At 35.2% G+C, this 20,752-nt stretch overlaps 1 protein-coding gene and 1 long non-coding RNA gene across 3 annotated transcripts; one reads left to right on the top strand and one right to left on the bottom strand.

Annotated features, from left to right (window-relative positions):
• Window positions 1–1,720: 1,720 nt before the first annotated feature.
• Window positions 1,721–14,255, bottom strand: LOC125581499. 2 transcript variants are annotated; one of them, XR_007319120.1, is made up of 3 exons: window positions 13,318–14,250; window positions 12,820–13,053; window positions 1,721–6,081 (listed from the first exon to the last, which is right to left on the bottom strand). It is a non-coding gene; the product is annotated as an uncharacterized LOC125581499 (long non-coding RNA). The 2 variants fall into 2 exon arrangements; XR_007319121.1 differs by lacking the exon at window positions 1,721–6,081 and adding an exon at window positions 6,132–6,737 and having other exon boundaries at window positions 13,318–14,255.
• A 202-nt stretch (window positions 14,256–14,457) lies between these two features.
• LOC106407730 (cation/H(+) antiporter 24-like) lies at window positions 14,458–20,459 on the top strand. The gene is made up of 2 exons (XM_022708020.2): window positions 14,458–15,345; window positions 15,626–20,459. The coding sequence occupies exons 1-2, from the start codon at window positions 15,046–15,048 to the stop codon at window positions 17,879–17,881; spliced, it is 2,556 nt and encodes an 851-aa protein (XP_022563741.2). The 5' UTR covers window positions 14,458–15,045; the 3' UTR covers window positions 17,882–20,459.
• Window positions 20,460–20,752: the final 293 nt, after the last annotated feature.

A 20,752-nucleotide genomic window follows, 5' to 3' on the forward strand; every position in this document is an offset into this window, starting at 1 on the left:
GCCTTGAACTGAAAGTTAAAGAGTTAAGAGACGAGATATACAAACCTTTAACAATCTAGTTAATTCGGACAGTTTTAAATGTGTAAAATTCAATTTTCGAACGACATTATTTCACCAATCATGTGTTCTTGACATCAAACTGGCTTTACAAGCCATTTCTCTCATTCTACCGATTTTCTTTCTCACTTTCTACTTGAATTCCACACATTTTGAACTGTTAGTCATTCATTTACTATCGTTTACATCACATTTCGAAAAGAAAAAAAAAATTCAATAAATATGATCTATCCATCCCTTTAACCAAATAGTAAACCTTACCTTTACCGTTAGTTTCCATCTCGTTTACACAAGCTCAACGAATCCGGGAATGAAGGCGGAGATACACATAAAAGCAAGAAGAAGCCATGGAACTCAGGATGGATGGCGCCATTTATATACAAACGTATGTATACTAATTGACTGAGTTATGGCGCTATCCCTCCTGAGCTTTGGAGCTACTTCTCTACTATTCCAGCTGAGATTTATATGCATATGTATCTTCCTCTACATGTGTTTTGATGTTATATGTACATACACATATTCATAAATAAGTAATTTTAGAGAGGAGCTTGTATCACATTGCTGTATTTATAGTCTGAAGGTCCCCAGTAGTACAACAACAGTTATACAATATCAGCACTTTGAATGCATTCCCATACCCACATAAATGTTTTTTTGTTTGTTTTACTAGTAAAAAATAGGAAGCTATAAGAGAATATATAATTGATATATGCATTATTTATAGGACGAATTACGAATGGTGGAGAGCGTACCACTGGTTAACATATCCCCTATATATTATTAGTGAAACATTACAATTTCTTTTTGTACACACGTGTCATCACTATGATGATTCTTAGAATTATTAGAGAAATATGTTAGTCCATCTAATTATATAATAAACTTTTTATTAAACTAACCATAAATTTATTATTAATGTCATTTATTATTTCATTAAATAAAGATTACGGAATTGCCTAATGTGGCTAAAGTATATATGACAATTAATAATTTTGAATAATAAAGATCTGATAAAAAAATGTATCTTCTATCAAATTTGTATAATTTAAAACTATTAAAATAATTTAAAAAAAATCACAATAACCATATTATAATGTATATGTTATATTTTGAATTTTAAAAAATGACTATAAACTACTAAAACTGTTAAAAGTCTCACATTCAAATTTTGCGATCCATGGTTTAAAATTTTTGTTATGAAAAAATACAAATGATTACAAAATCATATAAATAAAAGTATAATTTAATTAATCATTAAGATTTAAAATATATATGTATATATATCATTTCAAATTAAACTATAAACCATATTAAATATTTTAATTTCAAAATTTACTTTGAATAATTTTTTTGATAAAAGTTTTGAACTAACATTGATTAATTTTTTTAAATTATAAATTACTAAAATTATTAATCCTACAATGAAAATTTTGTTATCAATAATTTAAAGTTTTTGCTATTAAAGATACACATGATAAAAAAAACATATGAGTAGAAATCTTCATTTAATAGACATTAATATTAAAAATATACTATGTATGTTAATATCATTTAAATTTAATTACATATTCTATCAAATTTTTTTAAAAAATTGTTTGGATTAATAAAATTGATTTATACGTTCGCACCAATTTAATTATATATGTAATAGTTACTGACTTTTAATTATTCAATATATATTTATTATTTCATAATATGTAAGAACATATAATACATAAAATAATTTATATATATAATGTTTATCCCGCGCAAGGCGCGGATCTAAATCTAGTATATATTATAGTATAAGATTTGTCTCCATTTTGTTAAAATTACATATAATAAATGTTTTTTTTTGAAACTAGATATAATTAATGTTGAGTTATAGATTAGTGTTGGACCTCACTACACTTTGTCGGACTATATTTATGAAATGTTATTTATAAATGAAATATGCCTAGATATATAATGCAGTGTAACCGATTAGAATTATACTGTATTGACTAGTATTATATTACCGGGTTTTGGGTAGCAAAACTTTTAATTTCTCCATGGCGCAAACTTTACTCAGCATGGGCACGAGTCTCCTACGGTTAGACAAGAAAATGAGACTAAAGTAAATGCAAAACCCATAATATATAAAATGTTAAAGATTAAAGGGAGTGATGCATTCAATATTGGACGTAAGGTTCCACCTAATTCTCTTTCATTTCAGAATATTTATTTTTATGACAATTGAGTACTGTTATAATTTATACCTTACAAGTAATATTGATATGTCCAGAAGGAAAAATAATTATATCTCCATTTTATTATCCGACCCGTTTCATACTTTCTACTAATTTAAATAATACTGTTTTCACCTATATTATTTTATGTATTTTAGATTAATTACGGTCAATGAAATGAGAATTGAAAATTGTATTACTGTTGGTTGTCAAGTGTGTTAATACTGTTTTCACCTATATTGTTTTATGTATTTTAGATGAATTACGTTCAATGAAATCAGAATTGAAAAGAGGATATTGAAAATTGTATTACTGTTGGTTCTTTACTGTCAAGTGTGTTAATGTGGAAAGATACATGCATGATTATCTATCTTATTAAAACAGAAGTACACTTATATAATAACCCTATAAGTTACACAATATTTACAGTCAAATGCCATTGAGAATTAAATTTATCTCTACTTAAAAATTCTTGTCTTTTCCACATTTCAATTATTTTCCTTATCTAACACCAACAAACTACAAATAAGGAAACCTATTTTTAATAACTCAAACGTGATTCCCACCCTAAAACAACGGAATTGCATCGCATTATTGACATGTTGATCAAGATTTATACAAAATCTTTGATTTACTCAATAAACACCTAAACTTGGGGAACAAGCACAAGATATTATCATTTCCTATTTCAAATCATAACAATTAAGATTTTTAACATCATTTCGAAAACAAGAAACATAATAAAAACAAAATATTCTTTTCATTAACCTCTTTTTAATAACTCAAACGTGATTCCCACCCTAAAAAAACGGAATTGCATCGCATTATTGACATGTTGATCAAGATTTATACAAAATCTTTGATTTACTCAATAAACACCTAAACTTGGGGAACAAGCACAAGATATTATCATTTCCTATTTCAAATCATAACAATTAAGATTTTTAGCATCATTTCGAAAACAAGAAACAGAATAAAAACAAAATATTATTTTCATTAATTTCGCCAAAAATGCCTTGTAAATTAAGCAAATCTTATTCTCAACTAGGGTATTGTCCCTCTACTATATATTCTACCCGAGTACCACACCATTGTACACATTCTATTACGACTTTCCTCACCAAAAAAACATGTCTGCTAACAAAAGGTTTCATCTCATCAGCGACCTTAAACCCTTTAAGGATGCGTGGCGTGTTCAAGTGAAACTGATTCACTCATGGATACAAAACCCACCTTACGCTGATGAAACATTAGAAATGGTTTTAGCTGATCAAACTGTTAGTTCTATAATCATTTTTTTTTGTTTTGAATTTAAATATAGTAGATTTTATTTATGATACAATCATTTGTTATTATTAGGATGCTAAAGTTCAGTGCTCCTGCAAGAGAACTCTCATTAAGCGAGTTCAACGTAGCCTTCCTCTTGGAAAATGGCGTGTTATTCAGAATGTGAAGATATCTGGAACGGGTGGCAAATACAAACCAACAAACCTGGGCTATAAGATGAATATCACAAACGATACTGTTTTTGCAGATTCCGATCTCACTGACGATAGCAGCTTTTTATCTCTAGCAAGTTACAATGAGATATTGGATGGAAGTGTTAATACTAAGTGTCTTATTGGTATATAATTTTGAACTACTTCTCTTAGATTATTTTTATCTTTTCAATACTACATATTCTGACTAGCATTACTATAATTATTTATGACAGACATAATAGGCCAAGCTATTGATATTGGTGAAGTTCAGATCATCCAAGTCCATAATGAAGACAGGAAAAGGATTCTATTTCGCTTACGAGACAACAGGTATTAGATCGTAACTTAGATTGATTTCAATGAACTTATATTGATTTCAAAAAAAATAATATGTTTTCATGTGTGTAAAACAGTGGTAATTCTTTGGCATGTTGTCTTTGGGGCCGTTATGCTGAGCAAATCGAACATCATCGTGAGAAACATGTTGGTGAAGACATTGTTTGCTTGCTAAGATTGGCTAAAATCAGTGAGTTTGGAGGTATGAAAATATATAATTACATGCGCTTTAATATGAAATATTTATGCGATTTAATAATTTTTTTTAAACTATCATAATTGTAGGTGAAGTTCAAATAACAAATGCATTTGACGCATCACTTTTGGATCTCAAAACTATGGCTGAGGCTTTGGATTTCAAAGAGAAGTAGAATATTTAGCTTAGCAAATATTTTACTTACTTATTTTTTTATTCAAATAATTAATTTGTTTCTTTTACTTAATAAATGAACTCAGGCTCAAAAATATGGACCTTCCTCTAGCTGGGAATGAACAGAATGACCCGAAAAAGGATCTTCTCAAAGTTGCTGATGATTGGGATGATGTTGGTATCATTTTGATTTCTGAGTTACAGGAAACTTCTGAGGTTTGTTTGTAAAAGTTCAAACTTATAACTAATATTAATTATGCGGCATAATTTTTTCACATTTTGATCTCATGTAACCTATTTGATACAACTAATTGTAGCTCGAGAACGTTAAGATCGTGTGTTCAGTGGAAGCAGTAGATACTGATTGGGCGTTGTACTATTTTGGATGTAAGGGTTGTGGCAAGCTTGTTACTAGGATCAGAAGGTCTGTGTCTGGCAAGCTTGCTAAACCTCTGTTCCGTTGTGCTGGGTGTCGTACCAATGGATCTAATGTCGTTCCAAAGTAAGATTGTTTTCATTTTTGTCTAAATGAACTTTTTATCTATAAGTTTATATATCAAAACAAAAGTACATGTTGTCCTAACATTGAATTATCATGACAGATTCAAACTTCATTTGATTGTTCATGATGACACTGGAGACTGTAAACTCGTGTTGCTTGGCTCTATTGCAAAAAGCATCATCGGTTTTGAAGCACAGGAGCTTTGGGATGGTTCTTATGAAGAGGTAAGTTTGTGTCTATACAACTTGAATAAAAAAAATGTATTATCTAAATTTTTATTTTCCAGATTGAAGATCCAGAAAATTTGCCTCAACCAATACTGGATTTGGTAGGCAAATCTTTCTGTTTTGGACTCTGTCCCTCTGATTCCGGATCCGAGATCTATAAGGTTTCAAAAGTCTGGTCTGGATATATTATTCACCAAATTGAAACTGAATCAGAACCAGTCACCCTTATAGAAGGTTGTTCATCCACTGTGTCTCTGGTGGGGTACGTGTTTCTGAAATCTAGAATGATTTATCCTATTGATGTTATTTTAAGTTGTTGACCAAATGTTTGTTATTTCTTTGGAATGTAGGTTATGTTGCAGGATGTTGAGAATCATGCATCATCAGGAGATTGTGCAACTCCTTTCTCGAAAAGAAAAGAAACTGATTCAGAACTGGCAGACATAACATCTACTTCAAAGAAGTTGTGCACTCCCACAGTCAAGACTGAAAAATCTAAGATCGATTAGTTTTTTCGAAGCTGAAGGACTACCTATGTTTCTTGCTGGCCTATACCTATGTTTTTTGCTTTGAGTGTTTTTATTTTAGTTTTTTGCTTCCGTTGTTTATTTCTGCACTTTAAGTTTTTTAATAAGTGAATTTTAAGTGGATTTTTTGTTCTCTGATCTTTTATAATAAAGTAGCCTTTTTTTCTTAGTTTATATTTTCTATAAAGAATATCATCAACTAACTTTACTAACCAAACAACTTAGCACATTCTATTGTTCGTCTAACTAAAGTTAATCTATAAAGCAATAAATTTTGTTTTAAAATATTGGGTACCTTAGACATTCAAAATATTTAGTGGAAGAATTATTCTGGCCATTGAATATCCCCACGTTCAATATGAATGTTTCTCCTGCATATAATCATAAAAAAATAAAACATCAGAATATAATATGCTAACGAAATTGTAGAGGTTCACATTTAGGAAAACTTAATTAATCAAAAATATGTATTGATTATACTTAGAATAACAGATGTACCACTTTACATGAAAAAATTCACATTTAACATTTATACAATTTGGAAATTTGGTTACCCTAATATTAAGCCGCTTTTTTATTGCAAAAACTTAATTAGAAAAGTGGATATTGAGTTGCAATCGCAATCATCGCGTCAAACACCCTTTTGTATCTGAAAAACCTAAGGTGAAAAGCTCTACTCACGTATTATGAAAAGGAAAAGAAGGGGGGTTCATGGTAGTGGAAACGAAAATCTTCCTACCAGTTCTACTTATAGTAGACAAATAAGTCCTGCAGGCTTACAAAACCAAGTTATACCACTTCGTGATTGCTCAGATTCTACTGTGCCATTGACATCTGTTTTTAATAGGGTTTACCAGACCATCGGATCCTCACCATCTACAACTACCTTTGACCCATTACATGCTGCACATGGTAGTAGTTCGGCTTCACCTCACACGCCATCTACTGCTCCAGTTCGTTTGTTTGGTAAGCCTGCTGCTTATAAATACTATTTCCCAATCTATTACTTTTCTCATCACATCATCACCTGTTCTAACATGAAAATATGTTATTGCTGTGATATCTTCTTAGGTGTGGATTTGACTCTAAACCAACCATCATGTTCAACAGTTTATAGAAGTTGTCTGACTAATGCGAACTGTGAGTTAAACAAAACTTTATATTGTTCTTAATATGTACATGTTTACTTAAAATATCATCTGTTACTATTTTGTAGTGTCATTCCGTCCAAACTGTACTAGATCCAAAACACCTCTATCCCAGAATAGAAAGAGAAGAAGAAAGCCCCCACGTTCTGTCTTGGATGATATTACTAATATTTCACAATCTTTATCTAATGGAAACGAAGAAACAACAACAAACATACATCATGATATCAATCAAGAGGATGATGAACTGCTTGACGATGATTTTGTTGGAGGTACTAATCCCTACGTGTATAATCTGCAAATTAGTTATATTGCTAAGTTTTTTTTCTTATGGCCTTTGTTTTAGGTATCTCTCATTATGAAGGCGAGCTTGATTTCGATTTTAGTTCTCAAGAAAGTTCAGACTCTGAACTTGAAGCGGACAATGTAGAGGTTCATGCTACACCAGCCACTGATCCGTATCGCCCCCCCACCATTTTGTATGAAATCAATTTTGGAACGCTGCCAAAATCGTGAACGGAGGTCAACTAAGGTTCTAAATAAACGAAAAGAAGAAGGTTATTTCATGTCTATTTTTACAACTTTTATAGTATCCTGAATTTGGCAAAAAATTCAATTGCTTATACTGCTCATTTGATTTCACCTGAGCAGAGTATCTTGATGAGGGCGATCCAGATTACTCATGCTCTCATTGTGGTGCTATTATGTGGTTTGGCGAAAGGTTAAACAGACGTAGAAATGCTTCAAAGCCTACATTTTCACTATGTTGTTTGCAAGGTCAAGTTCAGTTGCCATTACTAAAAGAACCACCATTGGTGCTGAAAAAGCTGATGGAAGGAGATGACATACTAAGCAAGCATTTCCAGAAGAATATGAGGCCTTATAACATGGCTTTCTCATTTACTTCCCTTGGGGGAAAAGTTGAAAGATCAGTTCAGAAGGGCATAGGACCTTCTATGTTTCAGCTTCAAGGAGAAAATTATCATCTAATGGGAAGTCTACAACCACATGATGGAAATGAAGCCAAGTTTGGTCAGCTATATATAGTAGACACTGAACATGAAGTTGAAAATAGAGTGAACTGTTTGAGGTAAATTTAAACCTCACTCTCCCAATAAACCAAACCATTACTCATTTATGTATGACATTGCATTTAATAGTAGAGTTTGAATGATTTATTTATTTCTGATGTCTATGGTTTCATTTCTTTACAGCAAAGGAAAAGGAAATTTCAAAACAAAGAAGAAAGATAGGCTCAAGGAGGAGATTATTGACATGTTGAGGAAGATGTTGAATGAAGTTAATCCTTATGTGAAGCAGTTCAGATCAGCTAAAGATCGATTTAGGACAGATCCTGATGATGCGTTTCACATGCGTATTGTGAGTGATCGCTTACAGGATGGAAGAACTTATAATACTCCCACGGCTACTGAAGTTGCCGCACTCATTCCTGGTGATTTTAATCTAGATATGAATAACAGAGATATTGTTCTTCAGCAACAATCAGGAAAGCTTCTAAGGATAAACGAGATTCATGCTTCTTACCTTGCACTGCAGTATCCTCTATTGTTTACTTATGTAGAAGACGGATTCAGACTGGGTATTAAAAAAGGTGTCACAGCAGCAACAAAAAAACTAAAGAAGCCTAATATCAGTATGAGACAATTCTTTGCTTATCGTCTTCATGAGCGTAAGAATGAGTCCCACTGTCTCTTACATTCTAGGCGACTCTTTCAGCAATTCATCGTTGATGCCTTTACAACTATTGAGTCAAACCGCTTACGATATTTGAAGTTCAACCAGTCTACTCTACGGTCTGATAGTTATGATTCTATAAAGGAGTCTGAAAATGCTGGAAGGATTGATATGCATGAGCAAGGGACAGAATTCATATTGCCAGCTTCTTTTGTTGGGAGTCCTAGATATATGAAAAATAACTACTTGGATGCTATGACAATATGTAAGCATTTTGGATTTCCGGATCTATTCATTACTTTTACCTGCAATCCCAAATGGCCAGAGATCACAAGGTATCTGAAGAAAAGGAATTTAAAAGCGGAGGACAGACCGGACATTATTTGTAGGCTATTCAAGATGAAACTTGAATCATTGATGGACGATTTGACAAAAAAGAATATGCTTGGGCAGACTGTGGCATGTAAGTATAACTACTGAAATATCTACATTATCTTTATTCGTTTCCAATTCATCACTAACTATTTTTTAAATTTTTTTTTGTGACAGCAATGTATACTATCGAGTTTCAAAAACGTGGCTTACCCCATGCCCATATTCTCTTATTTCTCCACCCCACCAGCAAGCTTCCAAACACAGACGACATTGACAAGATTATATCTGCAGAAGTACCTAACAAGGTGGAGGAACCAGAACTCTATGATGTGATTAAAGATATGATGATTCATGGTCCTTGTGGAGCTGCTAACATGAATTCTCCATGTATGGAGAATGGATTGTGTTCAAAGTCATATCCAAAAGCATTTGCTGTGAAAACTACAATTAATAAAGAAGGGTTTCCTATTTACAGAAGGCGTGAGCAATCAGAGAGTTTTGTTGAGAAGAATGGGGTTAGATGTGATAACCGATATGTTATTCCTTACAACAAAAAGCTATCTCTTCGTTATAGAGCTCACATTAATGTAGAGTGGTGCAACCAAGCTGGCTCTATTAAGTACTTATTTAAGTACATTAATAAAGGACAGGATCGTGTAACAGTTGCTGTTGAACCTCCTGCTCATATCGTAGACAGCATATTGGCAAATGCACCTGTCCAGCCTCCTGCCAGTACGGATTCAAATATGACTTCAAATGCCGCCGGAAATATTGTTGATGGCACTGAAGGAAGTCTTGAGAAGAAGAAGAATGAAATCAATGACTTTTTTGATTGCAGGTACATTCTATATTCAAAAAGTTTTTTTTTAATACTAAATAGTATTCACTTTTTGTTGATACCGATTATTTCTTTGCAGATATGTTTCTGCTTGTGAAGGGACTTGGAGAATTTTCAAGTTTCCAATTCACTTTAGGTCTGTATCAGTTGAGAAGCTGAGTTTTCATCTACCCGGTAAACAAATAGTTTTCTTCAAGGGGAAGGATAAACTGAAAGCTGTTGTCACTCGAAAACTCATCGAGAATACAATGTTCTTGGCATGGTTTGAGCTGAATAAGATTGATGATCTTGCGAAAACTCAGACCTATGCGCAGATACCTAACTTCTTTACATATAACAAGAAGCAGAAGAAGTGGATCAGGCGAAAAAGAGGTTTTAGCATTGGGAGGATTAACTATGCTCCGCGGAAACAGGAAGATGCTTACTTTTTGCGTGTGTTGTTGAACATCGTTAAAGGTCCAACCAGTTACGAAGACTTTAAAACATATGATGGTGTTCTTTACCCTAGCTACAAGGCAGCATGTTTTGCTCGTGGGTTACTAGATGATGATCAAGAGTACATAGATGATATTTTAAGGAGAAGTTATGAAAGCACAGCAAGTGAACTGCGACAATTTTTTGTTATGATGCTGATGAATGACAGTTTATCTATGCCAGAGGTTGTTTGGGAACGTACATGGGAGTGCCTTTCAGAAGATATTGAGTATAACCGAAGAAAATACTTCAAACGACCAGGTAATATTTTTTTTTGTTTAACCAAAAACCGATTCACCAAAGTAATTTTTTTTGTAGTATTCTGACTTTCTCTATGTTTTTCTAGGGTTATTGATCAGTGACGAAGATAAAAAAAAATATGCCTTGCAAGAGATTGACAATCTTTTGAGGCGTAATGGTACTTATCTGGGAAAATTTGAGACTGCCAAAACTGCCAAAGACAAGGACCCAGGATTCAAATGTCTTGATACTGGATGAGAGAAAATATTCACCTGAGTTGCTGCTACAAACTCCTGATCAAGACTGCCGTAAAATGGCAGACGAGCAAAAAATAGTATATGATGAGATACTTTCGGCTGTGGATGATGGAATTGGTGGAATGTTCTTTCTTGATGGATTTGGTGGTACTGGAAAAACATTTCTCTGGAAATTACTTTCTGCAACTATTAGAAGTCGAGGTGATATTGTGTTAAATGTTGCATCCAGTGGCATTGCTTCGTTGTTGTTGCAAGGTGGTAGGACAGCTCATTCAAGATTTGGGATTCCACTAAATCCCGATGAATTTTCTTCGTGTACTATATCGCATGGATCTGATCAGGCTAATTTAGTGAAGGAGTCTTCACTCATTATATGGGACGAAGCACCAATGATGAGCAAGTTTTGTTTTGAAGCACTTGATAGAAGCTTGTCTGATATCATGGGCAACAATAGTGTCAATCCTTTTGGTGGAAAAGTAATTGTTTTTGGGGGTGATTTTAGGCAGGTTCTCCCTGTAATTAATGGAGCTGGAAGGGCCGAAATTGTGTTGGCGGCGCTGAATTCATCATATCTTTGGGAACACTGCAAAGTGCTTAAACTCACAAAGAATATGCGATTGTTATCAGATTGTTTGTCAGTTGAAGAAGCAAAGAATCTTAAGGAGTTTTCAGAGTGGATACTGAAAATTGGGGATGGAAAAGTTAACGAGCCTAATGATGGCGAAGCAGAGATTGAAATTCCTTCTCAGTTTTTGATTACTGACGCGGACGAACCTATAGAAGCAATCAGCAAAGCTGTGTACGGTGATTCTATTTCCCTTCAAGAAAACAAGGACCCTAAGTTTTTACAAGAAAGAGCTATTTTGTGTCCAACAAATGAGGATGTTAATATGATTAACGAGTACATGCTGGATAGACTTGCTGGTATATTTTAATGCTTCACGCCTAATTTTTAGTTTCTGTTTTTCTAATACTTTTCTAACGCTTAACTTTTTTCTATTACAGGTGATGAGAAGATCTATATTAGTGCTGATAGTATAGATCCATCAGATAAAATATCTGTTAACAATGAAGCATTGGGTCCAGACTTCCTTAACACTATCAAAGTTTCTGGTTTGCCAAACCATAGCCTTAGACTCAAGGTTGGTTGTCCTGTGATGGTTTTAAGAAACATTGATCCGTCTGCTGGTTTAATGAATGGAACAAGACTTCAGATCACTGAACTAATGGATTTTATGGTTCGAGCAAAGATTATAACTGGAGAAAAGGTGGGGCGGACAGTTGATATCCCTAGGTTGTCAATAACACCATCAGACACAAGATTACCATTTAAGATGCGTAGAAGGCAATTACCCTTGGCTGTGGCGTTTGCAATTACTATAAATAAAAGTCAAGGTCAATCATTATCTGAAGTTGGTATCTTTCTCCCAAGACCCGTGTTTTCACATGGACATCTCTATGTTGGTATTTCAAGGGTTACATCTAAAAACGGTTTGAAGATATTGATTGTGGACAAAGATGGGAAACCTCAGGCCAAAACTATGAATGTTGTGTTCAAAGAGATATTCAACAATCTCTGACATATTCAGTGATCAGGTATGTGATTTCCATCTACTTGCGTGATTGAGTGAGAAAGTTTTTTTAAATAGTTTATCTATTCTTATCATGATTCAGACACACATGGAATTCAAGAAGACTGGTTGAGAAGATTGTCGTTCTAGACTCACCAGTGTTTTGACGTTGTTTTGTTTTACAGAAGTTAATTCTCAGGATTATGCTTTTTTTATTTGTTTCAAGATTTTTTTTTTGTATTTCGTATTGTTACATAAACAATTATTCGCAAGAATCCTTAAATTCATTATTATTCAACCGTGACTATACCGTAAACTAAAATATATCGAAACAGTGTCTTTTCTAATCCTATATGACCAAAATTTTCATGTAAAGTGATACCAATGACATGTTCTGTTACCAATAACTTCAATCAAAATTCTTCAAGCAATCTCCAGTTATCCTCCTAACTACCATTTTTCAGTTCCAAGCCTAATTACTATAGTGTTAAGCTATTAAAAATGCACTAACCTTAATATGGATTGCATCACGTTTTGTTTCTCTCCCATGTCTTTCACCTCCTGACAAAGCTCTGGCCCTAAAGATGCCATCATTCACCTGCTCATAAATATATACATGGAAAGTGAACTGACTAAAATACTATAAGATGATTAAAAAAAAATTAGTCATATACTTATCTGTCTAACGCAAAGCTTCGGTAGGAACTTGCTTAGTGACCACCATTATACAATTATTTAGTTTGTTCTGTAAAATGAAGATAAAGATTAGTTAACAGTTGTTATTTTACAAATATAAAATATTTCAATGAAATTTAACCAAGCACGATCATATTATAATTTAGACAAGGTGTTCTTCGTACACTTTTAAATCATTCCAATATTTTGTTGTTAAAAAATTAAGATAGTGGTAGTTATAGATCAAAAACAATTATAACAGATTAGATTGACCTTTTTCTTTTAAATATGGAACCATTGTCTACAAAATCTTTAAAATATAATATAACATCACCTCGACAGATCGTATGAGATGAAGTTGTGTACGAGATGAAGATCTGATTGTTCCAAGTTTGATCTACCAAGTTTGAAGATCTGATTGTTCCATGATCGTACGAGATGAAGTCATCGGTGGATCCATCAAGTTTGAAGATCTGATTGCTTGCATGTCTAATATCTCCAAATCACTGTAAGATCTGCAAGTTCAATATATATCTAAACAAAAAACTTAATTAAAGTACTTGATTAGGGTTACAGTTGATTACCTTGCATAGCTCTTCAAATGGAATTAGAATTCTCGATCATCTATCTTTGTTAGAAGGAATTCGAGGTGCAGAATCGGATTTGTTTTTGTTTTCTTCTCATTGAAGAAGAAAGAGAGACCACACAAAAAAAAAGAGATAAGAGAACATTAACCGTTTGCCAAAACCGAGTTTCCAAAAAAAAAAATATCTGCTTCCCGGAAAAAAAACTGTTACACATGGACTTTTAAAATTATGGGCCCTTTTCAATGCTAAATGATCCAAAAGGTTTTCTATTTAACACAAACTCAAGCTTTTAATTAAATTGTAACTTTTTCAATATTATTCATAATCTTAAAAAAAAATCTTTTACAAATCTTAATAAAATTTAAAATAAGTTATTTTTCATAGCAGTTGAATAAATTAATTTCCATTAAAAAGTATACATTATTTATCTATTTCATATATCATACTAACTCATAATTCTTAATTTCATCTTATTTTAATGGTCGTCAATAGAAATGTGGTCCAACTAAAATTACCTTTTCACAGTGTGATCAATTTTGTAATCAAATTATGTTACAACAATTTTTATATTATGTGATGTTTTATTGTCATCATTTGTATTATAATTTTGATACATTATATAATGGTGTAAAAATTTCTGATTACGTTACGTAAACAGAAAAAAACACCCGCCCGGTCGGGCGGGTCCAGATCTAGTAATGTTTAAAACAACAAGTATTATGTGGGGAATGTATGATGAAAACAAAAATCTCAGGAAAAAAAGAATGAGGAAATAGACGCATGGGAGTTTGTGTTAGCCAGCTACCACGGCCCGTACGGCGTACCTCATGTTCCGGGCCTTAATTTTATTTGCATCTAAAATTCATCCATCACATTTATAGAGTGGGGTGACATTATACCTCTCCAACATATATAACATTACATGTGATTCTGAACACTGTAATTTGTAAAAAGAGTAACAAATCTAGGATATTTCGGTGGTATATTGTATTTCAAAAAAGAATCGGTGGTATATATATTCTCTTCCCACATCACAGTTTATTTTCTGATTATTTCCCTGCATTTCATATATATTTTAGAAAATAAATAAATATATACAGACTAGTGTATTCAAACTATCCTGTTAACAGAAAATATTAAGTGGTTCTTAAAAATATGTGTGAAAAACAATTCCAAAAGGTGCATTTTCTATTTAATTCTGCTAAAAATATGCTTTAACAAGTGAAAAATCATATTGAGAAAGAAAAAAACACGAAGACTAATCAAAAACTAACTAGAAGTGTTCCCAAAATAACGCACATCCACATCTGTTTAAAAAAAAGGAACACCAGTTTTGGATCTATAGTATTCTTTCTCTCCACTGATGATCAGTATCATTACGCTTTGGGTGAAACCAAACGTGGTCTGAAAGAATAGTTTGCATGGTTAGGCATTATCCCATCGTGAAACAAACCGTGGTCTGAAAAATAGTTTGCATGGTTAGGTATTTTCCCAGCAATGGCCAGACCGTCCTGCCAATCCATCTTGGGTTCTGGCCGGACAACCCGTCCTCCCCCGGTGATCTTATTATTACTAAAGCTTTCTCGGCCAAGCTTCCGGTGGTTTGCCGACATGTTCACAGTAAACAACCATTTGGATTGTTCAGAGGCGAAAATGCGATGAACTATGCATTTTCAACATTCTTGCTCGAGGCAGTTATTGTTATTTTCTTCATCAAAGCCACTTGCTTCATCCTCCGACCTTTACGTCAACCTCGTATCGTCTGTGAAATCATTGTTCGTCACTCATATCTTAGATCACGAATCTCTCAAAGAAAAAAATTCATCAATAATAATAATTTTTCAATAAAAAAATGTTTTTGAAAAACTCATGTAAAATTTTCTTACTTAAAAACTTTAGAATGGTTCTCTCAAATTTTTTAAAACCTAATTTACTCAAATATTTTTATTTTTGATAAATACTCTCTTTAAAAGATTTTCAATGCGGATGTCCTTATATTTCTTAATAAAATGTTTATTTAATATAATAAGACAATGGTTTGTGTGTGTTTTGAAGGGTGGTATGATGATAGGACCGTCCATGCTTGGAGGAAGCCGTAATTTTAGTTACTACGTGTTCCCACCTATTTCAAACTACATATTCACAAACTTGGGACTAATGGGATTCTTCTACTTCTTCTTTCTCACTGCGGCCAAAACCGACGTCGCATCCATTGCAAAGTCTCCAAAAAAACACAAGTACATTGCTGCCATCAGCGTTCTCGTCCCAATGGTCTGCGTTGGGGCCACGGGGATGGCCATGCGTGAGCAAATGGATAAAACCATGGGGAAGCCTTCTTCCGTTGGAGGGATAGCGTTTGCCTTGGCTTTCAGTTCTTTCCCTGTCATCTACACCATCTTAAGAGACATGAACCTTCTCAACTCTGAGGTGGGGAAGTTCGCCATGTCGGTGGCTCTCCTTGGGGATATGGGAGCGATCCTCGTGCTTGTATTTTTCGAGGCTGTCGTTCAAGCAAACGTAGCAGGAGCCAAAGCTGCAGTCTTCTACGTTGTATCAGTTGTTATATTCAGTGCTTTTATGATTTTGGTCGTGAAACGAGCATTTGAGTGGGTGGACGACCAAACACCTCAGGGAAAACTCGTCGACCAAAACTACATTGTCATGATTCTCATGGGTGTTCTTGTTGCTTGTTTCTTAACGGACATGCTTGGTTTATTGATAGGCACCGGACCTATTTGGTTAGGGTTAATAATCCCTCACGGTCCACCGTTGGGTTCAACGTTGGCTATTCGGAGCGAGACCTTTATACATGAATTTTTAATGCCTTTCTCGTTTGGTTTGGTGGGACTCTACACAGATGTTCACTTCCTTAGCGCTGATGCTTGGGACCACCAACTAGCTCCTCTTGTATACATGACCACGGTTAGCTTCATCACCAAGTTTATCTCTGTGGCTGCCGCTGCTGCTTTCTTTAAAGTCCCTACTAGAGACAGTCTCACTCTTGGCCTCATTATGAACTTGAGAGGTCAACTAGATATCATGCTCTACTTGCTTTGCTTCAGGAAACATGTTGTCGGTCTACCCGGTTTTACTCTCTTGGTTTTGCATACGGTTGTCATAACAGGAGTATCAACACCGATCATCAGCTTCCTCTATGATCCAAATCGTCCTTACAGGATCAGCAAGCACCGGACCATCCAGCACACTCCACCATCCACCGAGATGGGTCTTGTTCTTGCCGTCTCCAACCAAGAAGCCTTGTCTGGCTTGATCACGTTCCTTGATTTCGCCTATCCCACTACAAGTAGTTCATTTGCTATATACGCAATCCAGCTAATGGAGTTGATGGGGCGAGCTTCACCAGTTTTTATAGACCACAAGCTACAAAAAGAGGAGGAAGACAAAGAGGGGGACGAAGAAGAAGGGCGAGTAGACCAAGTGCAAAGCGCCTTTAAGCTGTACCAAAAGAAGAGAAAAGAGTGTGTGACGCTGCATGCCTACACTGCTCATGCTCCAAAGCGTCTAATGTACCAAGATATTTGCGAGCTGGCCTTGGCCAAGAAAACCGCTTTCATTCTCTTACCTTATCAACGAGAGCGTCTTGAGGACAATGCACCTACCGAGCTACTTGACCCCGGCATGCTGTCCGTGAACGCTGATGTCTTGGCGTACACACCTTGCTCTGTATGTATCTATTATGGTAAAGGGCGGCTTAGAAACGCCAAGGTTCGGTCCTCGGTTGACCAGCAACATTCAATTCTACCGAGCCGTGTGAGGCAAGAAACATACCGTTTTGTGGTTTTGTTCTTAGGAGGAGCTGATAACAGAGAAGCTTTGCATCTGGCAGACAGGATGACAGCAAATCCGGACATTACGTTGACGATAGTTAGGTTCTTGTCGTTCAACCACGAAGGAGAGGACGTGAGGGAGAAGAAGCTAGACGATGGGGTGGTGACATGGTTTTGGGTTAAAAACGAAAGCAATGATAGGGTTAGTTATAAGGAGGTTGTGGTCAAGAATGGTGCGGAGACGCTAGCTGCGATCCAAGCGATGAATGTCAATGACTATGATCTATGGATAACAGGGAGGGGAGAAGGGATCAACACAAAGATTCTAGAAGGGCTTGATGCGTGGAGCGAGGACCACCAGCTTGGAGTCATTGGAGAAACTGTGGCTGGGAGTATATTTGCATCAGAAGGTTCGGTGTTGGTGGTGCAGCAACAAGTGAGGAATCAAAAGGGTGGTGATTGTTTCTTGAACGGCAAGTTTGATTATAAAAATTTAGTGTCTCCTTGGTCATGTCATAATTGAGTAATTAGAACGGTTGATTATCTGATTAGGTCATGTTATACAATCTGTTTTAAAAACTAAATCGTAAAACATTTATAAAAATGTACTGAAACATCAATCTCTCTTTCTTTCTTTCTTTTTTTTTGTTTTCTTTTCTCGTGAATGTGTGTTTCTGAAATGAAATAGCCAAGAACCATTCTCTAAGTTGCTTTGGTCTAGTGGTACAGGAGCTCCAGCTGGAGTGTCCACCCCTGGGTTCGAGCCTTGGGCACTGCGGAATTTACATGTGGGCTGCAGCATCCGAGACCGAAGACCGTTACACGGTGAGCCACATGGTGACGCCCTGGCAGCGTCCATGCTCACTTCGGTCTCTAGTTTGGACCACCTCGTTGGGGCCAGGATACTCGGTTAGCAAAAAAAAAAGAACCATTCTCTAAAGTGTCAGGATCAAGCATGGGACATCTGTTGTTTGAGGGTTTTCAGACAAGACAGATTCTTTACACCACATGTTACGTCAAATGACGAGAATTTAAGCCACTTCACGTGCCATCCCTGATCCGCTGCGGTGTGCACGTTAGTCTTCTGTCCCCTGAGCACTTTAGCTACTGGGTGTAAGCTCAAGAACTTGGAGCTTGATAGGTTGCTGCAGTGGTGGAGTTTTGGTTCGTGTACATGTGTTACACATGGAGAGTAATGTTTGACACATGTTTCGGAGAATAAAAAGAAAACATCAAGATGCGATGATGTGTGATATTTCTATATGCTTGGTTGACGAAATAAGCATTAAAGGAATGTTATTAGATCACAAATTGGAAGATTTGGTGATGCTAAAATATAGGAAATATTATATTAGATAATAGGAAAAGATTATTTAATATATATTGTGGCTTTACCTAAGATTAGGGTTAGAGCTTTTACGTTGTAATTCTCAGAGAGAAACACAAAGGGTTTTGGGGTTTCATAACTGAGTGAATTGGTAGACTTGATCAACAGGTGTTGAGTCAAACAAGTTGAGTGTGTTAGAAATCGACACGTGTTGAGTTGTGTAATCGGATCAAACAAGTATGTAAGAGATTGTGTAAAGGATTTCTAATAAAAGATATACGAGTTCTTGGAATTACTTTGTGCCTTGTGTTTTCGTTGTATCTCGATTTTACAATTGGTATCCGAGCAGGACACCTATACGAAGGAGGGGTCTTCGAACCAAGGTGAGATCCTGAGAAGAGAATATGGCGATTTTGGCACACAATATTTTGCTGCTGAATAATGTGAATTATGGATATTGAAAAGTGAGAATGAGAGCAAACTTTCGTGGAGCTGATGAAGATATATGGACAGTTGTTCAATCTGGATGAGAAGAACTGTGGGTGATGCAAGAAGATGGCTTGAAGACACTTAAATCGAAGACAAAGTGAACTGCAACAGAGAAAAAACTTTCAAAGTTTAACGCGAAAGCACTGGATACAATCTTCAGTTCTGTAGATGGAAAGAAATTTGAGCTTATACAGGACTGTGAATCAGCTAAGGAGGCTTGGGATATACTACAAAATGCGTTTGAGGGTACTGCGAATGTTAGGAGGATAAAATTGGACTTGCTTACATCACAGTTTGAAGACATAATGATGAGTGGCGATGAGAAGATAGGAGAATTCAATGCAAAGCTTAGCTCCATAGCCAATGAAGCACAAGTTTAAGGTAAAAAAATACGAAGATGCAAAACTGGTGAAGAAACTTTTGCGATGTATACTTACTAAGTTTGCAGCACATAAAGCGGCAATAAACTTGACGATGAACACTGGTGAACTCAAGTTTGCTGAGATAGTAGGGATATTAAAGGCTGAGGAGATGGAATTGGAATCTAAGTTTTCAAAGTCTGCTCAAGACTCTAGAGTTACAGTTGATGAAGACAACCAAAGAGCTCAAAAACTTGAAGAATCTATTCAGCTGATGATTCAGAAACTTGAAGAAACCATGAATCTCTTGTATAAGATGTCCAACGACAGACTGCCTAGAGAAGAAGAAAGACATAAAATGCAGAGAGGGGTGTGTTTTAATTTTCATGGTATTGGACATGTCAAAACACATTATCCATCATTCAAGAGAAAAGAAATCAAGTGTAATGGATGTAATGGTTATGGGCCCATAAAATCAGAGTGTGTGAACACAAAGAAGATGAAGATGAAGAGAACTTGCAGTGATAAGAAGCCAGAGAGAAAAGAAGATGCTCTCAATTTTGTGACTCTTCATGGAGTTATGGGGTCTGAAAAAGACATCACTAAAGGTGAATTTAGTGCGTCATATGGGTCACACACCAATTTTGATGCGTCACACAGTGATACAGAAAGTGATCTACATGCGGATCTTGTAGTTGAATACCAGATTCTCTTTGGTAAATTTGCAGAACTCAGTCACGAAAACTTGCAGCTCATCAAGGATAAAGCTATGTTAAAATCTCAAGTCAACATCCTAGAGATGGAATAGACTGACACGAAGGGTGAATCAAAGTGTAGGATGATAGAGAATGATGAGGAAGATGAGCTTCAATCTCTTAAGAGAGTTATCGCAGAGCAGAACCGAGTTCAACAAGAGTCTGAAATAAAGTTTCATCAGATGAAACAACCGCTGAATCAAGAACTTGAGAAGAGTCAACTTCTGGAAAGACACCTTACTGAGAACTACAAGAAAGTAGGAATGTTGAACACTGTATCAGCAAGTCTGGATCATATCTTGTCAATGGGGCAGTCTCCAAAAATTAATTGGGGTTTGGGTTATCAAGGATCGACTTCACAAGATTGTGACGAGGCTGGAGGAATAAGGTTCATAAAAGCTGAAGTAAAATCAGATGACAAACCAAAAGCTGAAGAAAAATCAGGATCAGTGACAAAGACTAAA

This window comes from Brassica napus, chromosome C2 (assembly GCF_020379485.1).
Source record: "Brassica napus cultivar Da-Ae chromosome C2, Da-Ae, whole genome shotgun sequence".
In the NCBI taxonomy this organism is placed as follows: Eukaryota; Viridiplantae; Streptophyta; class Magnoliopsida; order Brassicales; family Brassicaceae; genus Brassica; species Brassica napus.

What these genes read in the sequence shown, in the direction of transcription:
- LOC106407730 (XM_022708020.2), top strand. Translation starts at nt 15,046, where the DNA reads ATGGTTAGGTATTTTCCCAGCAATGGCCAGACCGTCCTGCCAATCCAT. An exon ending in GTATCGTCTGTGAAATCATT is followed by an intron (nt 15,346 to 15,625) that starts GTTCGTCACTCA and finishes TGTGTTTTGAAG; the next exon opens with GGTGGTATGATGATAGGACC.